The sequence below is a fragment of the Perna viridis genome, chromosome 3 (assembly GCF_037379345.1).
Source record: "Perna viridis isolate PV_CMFRI_1.1 ecotype Kerala chromosome 3, ASM3737934v1, whole genome shotgun sequence".
Classification (NCBI taxonomy): domain Eukaryota; kingdom Metazoa; phylum Mollusca; class Bivalvia; order Mytilida; family Mytilidae; genus Perna; species Perna viridis.
In genome coordinates, this window is record NC_142447.1 from 41,515,022 (window position 1) to 41,529,791 (window position 14,770).

Here is a 14,770-nt window from a genome sequence, read left to right on the forward strand (position 1 = left end):
TCTGGTCTTTGTCCCTGGATTACATTCTTTTGATTACCGCTAAAACCTTGGTTCCCTTAATTACTCTTTGACCTGTTCGTTATTTTGTTGATTTGTAAGGGAACTTTTAACCTACAATCTGAGTCATCTACATAAATACAAAAAAATTCTTGTTCTTTCTGATATCATAATGAGTTAAGCATTTCATTTGAACACAAAAAAATGTCGGATAAAATTTACCATGTGTTGCCCATATCATAGAATTTCCCTGGTTTCTACATGGACAGTCTCTTCCTTAAACTTATAATTTAAACTTTTATATCTATTATGATGTGATTTATAGTTCAATTTGTTAGATAATTAATCTAACTATGTAAGATTTTTTTTTTTGATTGGGTAAGAGGATATCATCCTGTTTACAGTGCATTTGTTTGTAAACAAACTATAGAATCAAGTCATAAATTCTATAAATAATAAGGTAACCCTTCATAGCAAAGGACTTTAAACTACTATAATTATACTGCACACAGAATATGTAATTTAGGATAACCAGATTTTTTGTTAGTGTTTGTATCAGAATTTAAGGTCACAATTTTTGTTGAAGAAATCTATCATACAAGTATAGAAGAAAATTTATATGCTTCCTGAGTTTCAGGTCAATCATAAATCTATCTAAGGTCGGACTTGATAGTTTCATAATAAAGTAGTAAGGCCTTATCTCTTATTATAGGTTTAACCTCAAGTCAACTTTACCTTATGGACATCAATATAAGACATTTAAAAATATCATGTTTAGAGGCCTTCTTGTACACATACCTTATCCTTCTTGAGTTGTATTGCTGTTTGATAGTGGACAATCAGATTATATGTAATCCTAACTGTGATCTATGATTGACAGCTACAGTAATTTTATTACATCAGGTGAAAGAAAAATTAAACATTGTAAAATTTAATCAAACTTCAATTGTCCTTTACTGGATTTTCTTGTGGCACTTTGCCCTTCCATAGTTGGAGGGGGGGTATGTATACAGGTATATACCAAAATAAACATGTTGCTAAAGATGTCACAGCCGTACAAGATCAAATACTGATGTGGGAAAAACCAAAAATTTTATTTGCAAATTTGATAGTTCTAACAAGGTTGGAAATTTTTCAGACCCTTGTATGCTTACATTATCTACTCTGAATCATTTATGATCCAATGGGGGAGTGTAGTGAATAAAGTCCTCACAATTTGGGTCACTTGTAAATAAACATAAACATGTATATACATATATATTTACATACTTGTTTTTAACATAGCAGGAAATACAAACAATTTTCTACTGGAAAAAATCTTGATTTGGCTGTCTAATTGCTTTACCAAATACATGTAAATTGCCAAAACTTTAAAAGTTTACCAAGGTTCCACTTGTAGAAAAGTGAAAAAGAGTTAGAGTTTAGTTCAGTTTTAATGAATTTGAAACTCTGACAGGAAGTACATGAAAACAACACATCAGTACAAATGCATCTGCAACAATGTGAGGCTATGTGTGACTAAATAAACCTCCAAAAAACAAAAGTAGAGACCAAAAAAAGAAGAAAAATATAATACTTAAAATAAAATCCATTTTAAACCTGAAGTTAAATACATATAAGCTGTTTAGAAGCCATGCTTCTAACCTTTGTGAGACTTTAATACAAATATGTATGACAGCTGTTTGATAAAGGTGTACACATACAACTGGCCAACTGTTAAGGTTACATGGACATAAAACATAGGAGAACATGTAGTACCTAAGACCACTACCTCCACAGGGCTGATGTAACATAAGGTCACTGACCAGAAACTTAGCCTGAAAACATGATTATCTTGTTCTATACTTGTTCATGGATGTCACTGACCAACATGTACATTTGTACCAGTATGTTACTTTTTCATGTTTAACATGGTCAGAATGAGTATCAAAGAGCTAAAATTATTGTATCTAATCAGTGATGTGGTGTAAAAAAAACAGCTGTGCTAAAGAACAAAATATCCCTAATTCCCCTTTCCTGTATTCAAAGTCCCATAACTCTGAAGAGAAAAGGAGCTTCCATCCATGAAAAAAAAAGTTTAAAAATTAATCATCTTTCAAATAATTGTACTACATATGGACAGATAGACAGCAGTACAAATTTATACCATCATTTCACTATAGTACAGAATATCTGTTATAAGAAAAAATAATACACTTGTAAACTGCAAGTAATATGCTTCCTAATAACACTGATGATAACTACACTGCATTACAAGGCATAAAATTTGACCGCAAGGCTTCTATGTAAAATTCTACATCTAAAAGAACTTGTAACTTGTAAACATATGGGACAGTGACGTCAAACCAATTTTAAGTTGACAGAGTAATTCAAAATTAAATGTCCAAGTGTTAATTTTTTTTGTTACTTAAAGTCTTGGTGTATTAATATTTGTCTAGAACTATGCGTACCCATAACATCTGGTAAACATGTATGTTTCTACTCCATTTTTTTTCTCCAAAAAATTATTTTTTCTTTATAGTTTTGACAATTTTTAAAATTATTTCAGTAACAAAATAAACACCTATGAAAAATATCTTAACTAAACTAACAAAGGAAATGTTACTTGGAGCAAATGAAATGACAGCTGGTCCTATGAAAGATAAACATTATCATTATAAGATTTGAAGTTCTAGTAAGATGGTTGATACACTTGCAATGCATTAATTTACATTTTTAAGAATTAGATTTTTAAAGCATGTTCAAATACAACAGCCAAATGTTTAACATCTTATTAGAACTCAACACATAATTTTTTATTGAAAAAAAACATTCTCTGGTCTTCAAGTGAACCACCCTTTTCATCAACATTAGCGTGTTGAGTGTAGTACATTCACAATTCCTTCCAACCATTATAAAAAAAAGAAAAAATATTTGTAAGTTAATGTCCATTGTTTGGTTTACTAGATATACAAATGTATACTGACAGAGAGAGATCCTAGTGGCAGATCCACGAGGATGTCAAACACCTGGACCTCTCCCTTTTTATAGATTTTATATAGATTAAGAGCAAATGTAGAGCAAAAATTAGCAAATTATACCTCCTTCAAATTTTTTTGAACCCACCCGATTCATACCCATACTGGATCATGAATTCAACATGAACAATGTAATACCTGGTAACAGGATCATAAATTCAAATAACAAGTCAGACTGTCAAGATGAGAACAATTCTGTCAATCATATACCATTATTCAATATGATAATAACATGACATGGGACATGTAGTGTATTTAACAAAGTATTAGCAACTTGTCAATTGACCTAGAGGGTGACATATCCCTAGTTCATTCATCAAATCTTCTGGGACAGGAAGTTGGAATGTCACTGATAATCAGCTGTTTTTTTAACATATTGAATTTAAGCCTAAATCTGATATAAAAATAATAATTCATGTTTAAAAGAAAATTGGACTTAGTCTCAATTAGGTAAAATTTGATGATGGATTATAAAAAATTAATTTATCAAAATAACAAGGCTTAACAAGTTAAGTTTTAATAATTGCTACTGTCTTCATTCATATGTATATATTTTAGAAAAAAAGTATAACTCTATCAAATAAAAAGAAAAACCAATTAAATGAGTTATTTTGTCCACAATTTGTCAGAGGAGTAGGAGCAGAACAAAATGTCAATCTAAAATCTATCAACTATCACATAACAAAAAGTCAGTTCAACACCTGGAAGCAGACAAAATGTAAACACAACAAAAAGGGTTTTAACAAAAATTTACAACAGCCAATGCCAAAGATTTTGGCAAAAAATCAGACAACAAACAAAATTAACCGATTAACTGCAAATAATCAGTAAAACAGGAAAAATAATTATGACGGAATATAGAATAAGGGTAAAACTATATATATGAAAGTGTTCAAAAAAGGAGGTTAGGTGAAAGCTGTCTTTCATGTGTTAACATAAATATATGCATTCTAATGTGGATTTCCCTTTGAGCCACCTGCTGTACTGACATGTACCATATTTCTACTTTCTCAAAACAGATATGCAGTGCATGTAGTTGTACATGTACAATTTGTATGTTGGCTCCAGGAGTCTCAATATGACAAAATTAATAAGTTATAGTATGACAACCACAGGTGTTTCTATGGAAGTAATTTAAGAACTCCAACAGAGTTAATTGTGAACAGATCAAAGATTAACCTGTTAAAACAGATTGATTAATGGGTTACCTAATACTTATGTAACATTGTTACCTTCCTTTCCCTAGGTCTACATTCAGAAACATTTAAACTAATGACATGTTAAGCCTATGTTTACCTTATTATGGTTTGATTATTTTCATATATTTACATGTGAAGAGATTAAGCTAAAATTAGACACCTAGGTGTTATTTACATACATGACCTTAAATGGATATGGTGTAAAAAGTACAAGAAGGAAGGATAAATTTCTGGATATAAAACCCATTGTAAAAATTGTCATTTCTTTTAAGATATAACAAATGTTTATTTTAATAAAAATATTGAATATGAGACTTCAAGACAATCAGGGTTTTTATAAAATCTAAACATCCAGCTCACATACTGGAAAAAATATTCAAAAATTTCTTTGAAATTTATGTACAATGTATGAGGCACTATCAGTGCAATGAAAAATCAAAGACTGCAGTCTTCAAAGTGGCTAATCGTCAAATATTCTCTGTCACTGATTTTGTCTTACTTACAACATCTGTAATGGCACAAATGCAATATCCCCAAAAATCGGTTGACTTCTGTTAAATCTTGGATCCATTGATATGATTGTGTACTCTTTCGAACCAAATGTTTTTAATTATGGGGAACTAGATTAAACAACTGGCAATGACTATATAGAGAAATCGGGGTCCTGATAATATAATATATATGATCTGTATAGTGTCAATTGTAACGAGCACGTTTGAATCAGAAACTGGTAATATTACATAAATTCAATGCTAACCCATCATTTCATCTTTTAATGTTAACTTCCCGTATTCATATTAGCAAAAAAAAAAAAACACACATAAACATGTGTATGATATTTTTTAAAAAGAGGTATGTTGTAGTGATCTTTGGGTCGCTTTTGATATTGACCAGGGAACCAGATTAGGAACCAGATTATACAACTGGAATGAACATTCAAAGATATGGGGGGCCTGCTAATGAATATGTATAAGACCTGTGTAGTCTTGTAATGAGCTCCTGTGCCTAAATCGGAAACTAGGTAATGTTCAATGCTTACCAATCATTTCATGTAAACTTCTCATTCTCATACAATTAGCAAAAAAGACATGTAGAAGATACATGTATGATATTTAAGAGGTACATTTTAATCTTACATGAAGCAAGAACTATGACTCTATGGCAGTAAACATGGCACAGATCTGCAGCATAATGTGGAGTATTAATATATAATTATGCAAATCATGCGAATAAGTACTGAAATTACGAGTGCTAGACATCGCTAGCAATTATTAGCGACATAAAAAGAATGGATAAGGTGAAACAAAACAAATGCACCAGGGTATTACTTCAATCCAAAATAGTAAACACTTTCAATGATCACTGAAACAGTCCTCAACAAGTGTAAACACACCTTTGGGTAATCTCTGAAAGTAATATCAGCTTAATACACATCTACATATACAGTTTACATTAGACGACCTGAAGCAAGATAACAGTATTGTTATTTCAATACTAAAACAGCCAGAGGCTAATGGTGTACAGTGTACAGAAGTACATGTTGACATTATCATTTTAAAATAACAGCTGATGCATTAGAATGTAAATATGTTAACAAGTATTGGATTTACTTTGTTTAAATTGTACATTATTTTAGGTTATGTTTATCAAAAAAAATTATCTGAACATTTACATGTATACATTACTTGAATACTGATAGAATCACTTGCCAAAGTGTACTATACTTTTCCATATGTACATCAGGGTGCGAATTCAAAATTTATGGGGGGAGGGGTAAACACATCTAAACAAAGAAAAAAAAAATTGATTCTAATTTCACAGAAGAAGGAAGGGTCATCTATCTGACATCCCAGCCTTTTAATTCAGACTAGTACATGCTAATAATTACGCTCAATTCTTGTATTGACTTTTACACTTTAACGGCCTTAAAAACATATGTTACATGTATCTGTACATGAAAGCCAACTTTCTGGTGCAAATGTTTTCTTTGTGATTTCACTGAATAAATGATAAAAAACTATAAACATACAGTTTAACCCCTTTACACATATCAATTAAACATACTACAGACCAAACTAGATGACTAGCCTACATTGGAAGACTACATTCTAAAAATCAAACAAATAAGTCTGTTATTCAAAACAACAACATGTATTTATATGGTATTACACTCACACAATACATTGTACATGTATAGTTGTTTGATCAAAATAAACAATAAGTTCTCCTAATAAGCCAAACACAATCAAATGCACAGATGCAAAATTTACCAAACAAAAGATATCATTTTCTAGCAAATTTCAGAAATACATGAAGTACATGACTGCTTCCAACAAGTCAATCAAATGAATCCGTATCGTTATAAAATACTTCCCTCTTTGAACATGACAATAAATGACAACTACAGAAAACTAATGCAACATAAGGTGTTAAAGCTTTTCTTGTAGATCAATACATGTACGGTCTTGGAAGCTGAACACTGGTCGAAATGACATTACAGTGTTAAATTTAATTATCTAGCAATATCATCCATTAATTTGATGGTTTTAAGTACAGTAGCTACCAAAATATTGTGGATAGTCAAGTCATAATAAAACTGTCTATATGAAAATACTGGTCAACAGTGTACATATACAATTACAGGGCAGTGAAAATTTCTACATTTAGTTCGTTTTCTTTGATAATTTTTTAGCAAAAACTAGTTTGTAAAAGGAGAAAAAAACCAATATGACTCAATGCAATGCAATGTACAATGTACTTAAGCCAAAAAAGAAATAATATGTCTGTTTCCTGCTACCCTACACTGTACCTACCCTTGTTTTTATTGTGAGTACCCTAAACATTTCATGGCCATTTTGACTTAAGATTGTTTCCCCAACAACTCAATGTAAAATGTTTTTGAAAAACATGCCCTATTTTTTTTCTTGCTCCTAGCAGGAAACAAGAACATTTTTTTTTTGCTTTAGACATTTTGGCAGCAATTGGTTTTTAATGATCAAGTTGTATGGGACACGTGTGGACAGAAATCAAATTGCAGAAAATGTCATTTCTTTGTTTTGCACATTTGGAAAAAATTGCAGGGTACATGTACATGTACATTTTTTGTGTACATGTAGTGATACAAAAATATCCAATTTTGGATATTTAAATGATATAAAACTGATGAAATAGAATTCTTCTGTAACAATTGATCTGGTGCCTCACTTAAATGTGTAGAACATGTAGGTGGCACCTACCTGCAATACATGTACCATTTCTGTATTATGTGATAAGAAATTTTTGAACTTCTGCAAGATTGAAAAATTCAAGTCTATAGTTAGTGGATTAAGCACTTGTGTGTTCATTGCACATGTTGCAGTGACAAAAGAAGATAACTACATGAGCTTCACTTTCAAGATCATATACTTTTTACTTGGAAGTCATATGACTTCTGAGTCTTAAAACCATCTGATTCATTTGATAACCGCCTTAAAAGTACTTCCAACGTGAAAGAGATCTGGTGCATGAATTTAAAAAAAATGTATCAAATTGATTATATCATATAAATACATGTACACTGCCAATTTAAACAGTGTATGATTGACATTGTATTTCCCATAAAATGATTGTCAAAGAAAAATTCGAATACATATATCGAATTTTAAACTATATCTTTTCAATGCCTTTGATATCCATATATGGAATCCATGTAATTGATTACATTTAAAACTAAAAATAGGTTGTCAATATTACACTTAGAGAAGCAAAATCAAAATGAAACAAAAAAAAAATGGAATTGCAATTTAAATGGAATTTCATCACATATTGTGTTGATTTGAGGTTTCAGTAGTTTTAGTAGTTGCAGTGAAAGTACTGATCCCATTGTAAATAATTAATCTTTTTGGAAATACAGAAAGAACAAATTGCCCACAGTGGATTATGATAGGAGACTTTTAAAAGTTTTCAGAATTACATGTACTTATAAATCAGTGATTTTGTTCCTAGTTTTAAAAGCAGCCCCAACCCTTTATTTTTGGGAAATTTTTGCCTTATTTTCAACACATTGGGAAAATATTTTACAGAGGACAGAAATGTGTCATATGCCGATTCAGAATTAAAAACCGATATCAAAATGACAAAACTGTACTCCCAATATTCATTTGGTTATGACTTGCTGAAAAAAAAATTCCCCAGAAGTGAACAAAGTACCAGGCCAAGAAATCATGTCTTGAAGAACATGAATTTCACTGGCATCTTTACATTTTTTTTTCCAAAAAATTATGCCTGACAATTGGGAATTTTCCCCCCTTTGGGAAAAATATTTTTCAACATTTTGGGAAAAGTGTCCTGGGGAAACAGCCAATATCTGACTGCAATACATGTATAAGGGTATCAAAACCACTGTAAATATCTCATGACTCCCCAAGGTTCAGCTTTATCAGGGCTTTGATCATATTCTTAATGTACATTTGTAAGTTATGTATACAAGTGATGTTACACACATTTTTCATGGTGTAATAAATTCTAGAGAAAACATAACCCTTGAAAAACTAGAGTCCACTGAAAATAATTTTTCTAATAGTAAACATCCATATTTTTTTCCAAGATCCAACGTACCACACCCCCATTCTTTTCTATAAAAATGGTCTATTCTTTAAAAATTTTGCACCTTCAAAAAATGTAGCTCCATTTGGTAATTACAATTTTCACATCCCTCTAATCTGAAACCATGGACCTGTTTGAGAACTAAATTTTATGTATTTAAACTAAAAAAATTATTAGATACAAAATACTGTTTTCTTAGATCAAATGTTACTTGAACAGACAGACAATGTACCAAAATATAGTTAATAAATGTAAATGTGGCAATATTCTTATTTCCTGGGATGATATACATTTGTACTATGTACAGACACTAGTACATTTTGTACATGTATGTTTCAGCATTTGATTCAATAAACAAAAAAGATTAACAATTAATTTCAGTCCTGCATTACTGATTTTCAAAGTTCATAATTTGGAAAAGTTTGGGTTCTTAATTTGACATTTCAGTGAACTTAATGATCAGTAACCAGAATGACTGACCCATTCGGGAGATAAAAGTGTAACAGAAAGAATTATGCAGAAAAAAATCTGGCTAACTATAGTCCAACATAATAAATTCTATGAATTCATTTCTTAACAGTACATTCAGTACAACAAAATTCAAAATTCTTCAGAGGAAAAAATCCACATAGTCCACATATGGTCACGCGAAAGTTCGCCATTTTATCATTAAACTTGAAAGTCATCAGAAATATTCGGAGGCTTGCATAGTCAAAGTTCAGTATTTTATCAACACACAGTCTTCTAAGACGTCAACTAAACTAACCAACGTCAAAAAACAAATCAACTGAAAATTGTTGAGTATGCAATTTTCTTCTGCCATCACCATATTTGTATGAGAAATTTCTCTACATTTTTGAATAAAACATGAGGAATTTACCTTCAATTTCAAATATTCTTCTATTGCTTTAAGTGCAGAATCCGTTAATCTAACTTGGACGACCGTTTTTTGGTCGTGCGGAGATAAATTCGAGGAGAGCCCATAATGTTGGCCTTCCACCAGCGCGGCCATGTTGGGTCTGAGCTCTCGACAGTTTACAGTTAGGGGCGAATTCATTATCGTGTCCTGGTAGACTGTTTCCGGTTGTTTTGATTGATTGTTTAATGAAAAGGTGCATCTTTAACATAATTTAATATTATTTATTTGTCATTGATAGATAAATACAAGACCTTTGAAATACAAGGCTTCTACTTGTACAAGTAAAGTAAACAATAGTTTTTTTTGTAAATAAAATGTATTATGAGAAAGTCCCCATAACGGAAGTGTTTAGTAATAGCTAAACAGAATCGGAAAAGTCGTGACACGGAAAATTGGGAAAAGTGTAGACTAGTAGCAGGGACATCGTGGCGGATCCAGGATATGAGTTGGGGGGGGGGGCGTTAATTGTATTAAATACCATGCAAAGCAGGGCTGAAACTTGCGGTGAAATTTTTTTCTCATCGAATTAGGGGGGGGGGGCGTACGCCCTGTACGCCAGTCCTTGGATCCGCGCCTGGACATATATACGAATATGTTCGTATATATGTTCCTGTTAGTTGTCTTATTTTTCATATACACGCCTTCAACCAAGGGATCTTGTAAAACTGTGCTTTGACGCACCGGGCTTTGACAAAAACAAGTCAGTTAAGTGCCTGTCCAACGATCTTTGATAAAATACACTAAAATGACTTGAATAATGCAAGGATCGATAAAAATCTTAATAGTTGATAATGTGGCAGGAAACCACTGATCTCTGATATACGATATATTCTGTATCCGCGTCTGTAGATTCCATATCTTGATAAAATACACTTATCATTGTTATCGTTGAAATTCTATAGCCTTAAAATATTTTTTTTGTAAACACTCTTATTTTTATCAAACTGGTGCCCAACTGTGGTTCATCTGAATAGATTGTCGATATTTAATCATTAAGGAGCTTGGGGCGGATCCAGACACTTTGAAAAGGAGGGGTGCTAGCCGGGGTTTCTCGAAAAAAAGAAGGGATGCTAAGACATTAGCATAATTCGATTTTTTTTTCAGGTCACCCCCCTGCACCCCTCTGAATCCGCTACTGGAGCTCTCAGATTTCTATATAACCAATCTATTTTTTTTTTAGCATAAAAGAGGATATCCCATCCCTTCCATTTGGAAATGTCCATACATACGCTTGTGAATTTTAGTATTCATTATGGAATCTCATAGGCGTAGGAAGAAAAAAAAAAAAACATTTTATGTGAAAATTATTGGTACGGCCTACCGTACCTGTCAAAATTACTACGCCCAGGTGGATAGAAAATATATTTTATGAATTGACACTACATGTAGTTTGTCAATTAACTCCATTGGAGAGGATCATGCATAATTCACGTATCTAAAATGTAATTATTTTTCAAGATTCGAAAAATAGAGGAAGTTGAAGTTCAAATGTTATAGGTTATACAATTGCTCCCAATAACGTGTTATCTTTAAACAATCCTAATTTCGGGGATTTGATACATCGCATCTACCCAAAAGAACTTGAGATAAAAGATACTACAGACACTATGAAGTCAGCCTCATATCTTGACCTACACTTAGAAATCGATGGTAAAGGAAAACTATTGACCAAACTTTACGACAAACGCGATGACTTTTCATCCAGAATTGTCAACTTTCCTTTCATCTGTGGCAACATCCCTTCGGCTCCTGCGTATTGAGTGTTCATATCACAACTCATACGTTATGCCAGAGCTTGCCGGGACTACGCAGACTTTTTGTATCGCGCTAGAACTCTAAATAATAGGCTTCTGGAACAGGGTTATGTTGCTACAAGATTGAAGTCATCACTGCAGAAGTTTTATGGTCGTCATCATGAACTCGTGGATCGTTATGGTGTATCCATCAGCACCATGAAAACTGATTTATCCAACGGGTCATAGTTTTCCTTTCCTCGTTTGTCTACCCCGGACTTGACTTTTTATGAGCAGCTCGGCGGGTGTTTCTAGAAAAGCAGAGGACGCTTACCCTACCGGTGCACCTGGTCCATGCTCCCAGTTTTTAGTGGAGTCCGAGTTGCTCATTTACTTTTGTTACTGTTGTATGTATGATTTTAGTAACTTTATGTTCTTTTTTGTGTATGTCTGTTTTCCATGTCTGGTCTTTGTCCCTGGAATACATTCTTTTGATTACTGCTATAACCTTGGTTCCCTTGGTTGCTCTTTCCCACTATTTATATCAAATGTACAATCCGACTAGTATATACTAGTCGAGCTGCATACGTGGGAACAAATCCATGTGGTGTATGTGATAGCTGCTATAGCATATTGCTAGTACACACACTTTACACGTTGATGTACTCCCTAATAGTTACAGTGGGGAAACGCTCTCGAACCCACGTGGGGCCTGGAAGTAGACCAGAGTGTCAACACAGTAGCCTAGCCGCTAGAAGGACATACTCTGTCCGCAATTCTTCGGTCAGGTATTTCTAAGGCTGGGCTCTGCCACCAACACCAGTTGGTTTTACTTACCACTGACCTCGACAATGAGAGGCCTGTATTTGTATTCAAGGTCGTAAAAAAAAACAATCATCATCGCTGGTACATTTCACACTGAATAAATGTCCAGTGCAATTATACTGGCATAGCTAATATCAATTAAAATAATATGTGAAACAATTTAAAAAGCTAATAATCGTCAACACACCTCCTTTCCATCAAGTATTTAATCAAGTAAATTGGCATTTTAGACTAAAATGTGCTGCTCTTGACTTTAGCCGGGTTATCGCCTATAGTCCAATATCCCTATAACCAAAATCCCTCACAGTGGGGTACGTAAAACAAAAGCTTTTCTCTTCAAAACCTACATTCAAGCAACAAGTCCATTGTTTTTATTTAGGCACCCATGAAGTTTATCATGTTACAGCCCGATAAACTTTTCTAAAGATGGAGATAAATGTTTTTACGAGAGATGAAGATTCATGATGGTCCCCTCTAATTCGTCGTTATTGTCGGAATTTTGATTCATTTAGTCCCTAACTGCTTAAAGTAACAACATGGACTTGCTCCCATAATCAAACATGCAACCCGACTTCATACTACTCGGGCTGCACATTTGATTACGGAAGCAAGTCTATGTTACAAACTTAACAGTTTTTGATAGTTTTTGTAGCGTTCTTTTTACAAATTCTGTGAAATGAACGCGATGGATAAAATCACCGTTTCATGAATTTTCTAGTATGGCTTATTTGTGAAAAAAAAAAAACATCAAAAAAAACCACCCGATTCTGACAGGAAGTACATTGAATCTAATGTTAATCAGTTTTTTAAAGGTTGTACTAACTTTTAAAAGCTTAGAGTAAAATACACATTTTCACACTGCTGGTCAAATTATTTTTGTCCTCGAAAATTTGGAACAAGCTTTAAAAAAATTCATAGCCACCTTCAAGAAAGTATAAGATTTTGATACAAATGTGTATTCAGCTGCTGTTAAGGGTGTCGGAATCCTTCCTTTTGTTGGACATTTTTTTTTGCGCTGATATCATGCACCAATGCAAAAATTAGAAAACCGTCCAGAAATACCCTTTTCAAAATCCCAGGATCATCCATTGTACTGTGAAATGTAGATTGTTTCTCCCATTTTAAGTGTTAGTCATGTGTACTTGGATTAAGATGTCTCTGAATATTTCTTCTGTTATGATGCTTCAGTACTTATGTCGATATATTGTCCAAGTATTGTGGATAGTTATGTCATTTAATGTATAACTTTGTAAAATGTCATTTGTCTTTTCGTTGTTTCAAAGCCAGTCTCACAAGTTGAGAAACAGATCGACGAAAAAGGAATATAGTGTGATCCAACTGGACTGTCGACTGTTTGTTGAAAAAAAAACCAAACAAAACATGCATGTACTAATTACTTTTACAAGAATATGACACACATTGTTGGAAAATGAAATAAATATTTTTTTTTATAACATTCATAGTCCAATCTTGAGGTTGCTCTGTGTTAATATGGAATGTTATACTTATTGAAACATTTAAAAGTGATTAAACAATACCTCAACTACCAGGTGTATTGCTGATTTAGTTTTTAACTGGAGTGTAGTCTATATTTTTGAATGATGACTGATGATTTTTGTGTATACAGCAAACATAGATTCACAGGGACGCCCCATCGTATGCTCCCCCTAAAATAGTAAAAAATGCACGAAATCTTGATTTTTCACATATTCTACAAAACTACATAAGTTATTCCTTACTGTGTTTTATGAATCTCCCAAAAGTTTCTGGTATACTTGAGGGACTCAGAAATTAAATGCTCTACAAGGTACAGCTTGATACAACTGCAGATTGAAAGCTGAAAAGTTGGGATGAGTAGGAATATTATATTCAGGCTTGATACAGCACTTGATTTGACACAGCATAAGATTCTTACAAGAATGAAAGTCGTGAAAGAATTTTAAAATTAGCACTTACAAATTATTAGTCTGAAGGTTGATTTTAAGTACATTATCATACACAATTAGGTAGTTGACTTTTCATTTTTTATTTTATTATTTTTTTGTATGTGAAAGGCAAAGAATAGAAGATTTGTGAAATTCTGTATGCTTTTTGTAGAGGACCGGTAAGAGTGCTTCTCCATGTTTGAGACTAAAGGCCCTGGATTGGATTAGCTTACACTTAAAATGTAATCCGAACACAGATGTTACTATTACATCCAGGTAATTAATCCTGATTTAGGGGATAATCATTTATCATATTGTGAGTTTATTCACATACATATTTTTTTTTTTGCTGAAAGCCGTTCAAGTCAAATTAACCAAAAAAAATGCAGAGAAATCTTAGGCTAAATTGTTGTACAAGATGTAGAAAAAGGGGGTGTCAAAAAGGCATCATTATGACACTATGAAGTAAAGGGTTAATGGAGAATCATGAATTTTGAAGTAAATAATCATAAAGGATTATGTCATCATTAAGCATCTGCATATGTAACACTAAGACAAAACAGAAAACCAA

General features: G+C 32.6%; 1 protein-coding gene across 2 annotated transcripts in view; it reads right to left on the minus strand.

Moving 5' to 3' along the window:
- The window catches only part of LOC148622297 (RNA polymerase II elongation factor ELL-like), a 34,357-nt gene extending 24,529 nt beyond the window's left edge, over window positions 1-9,828 (minus strand). The window contains exon 1 of one of the 2 annotated variants that reach the window (XM_088572059.1): window positions 9,678-9,828. In XM_088572059.1, coding sequence (XP_088428185.1) covers window positions 9,678-9,809 — 132 coding nt within the window. In that variant the 5' untranslated portion in view covers window positions 9,810-9,828. Of the gene's footprint in view, window positions 1-219; window positions 304-9,677 lie in introns of those variants that run through there. The other variant, XM_088572060.1, reaches the window with a different exon arrangement.
- Between the last annotated feature and the right edge of the window lie 4,942 nt (window positions 9,829-14,770).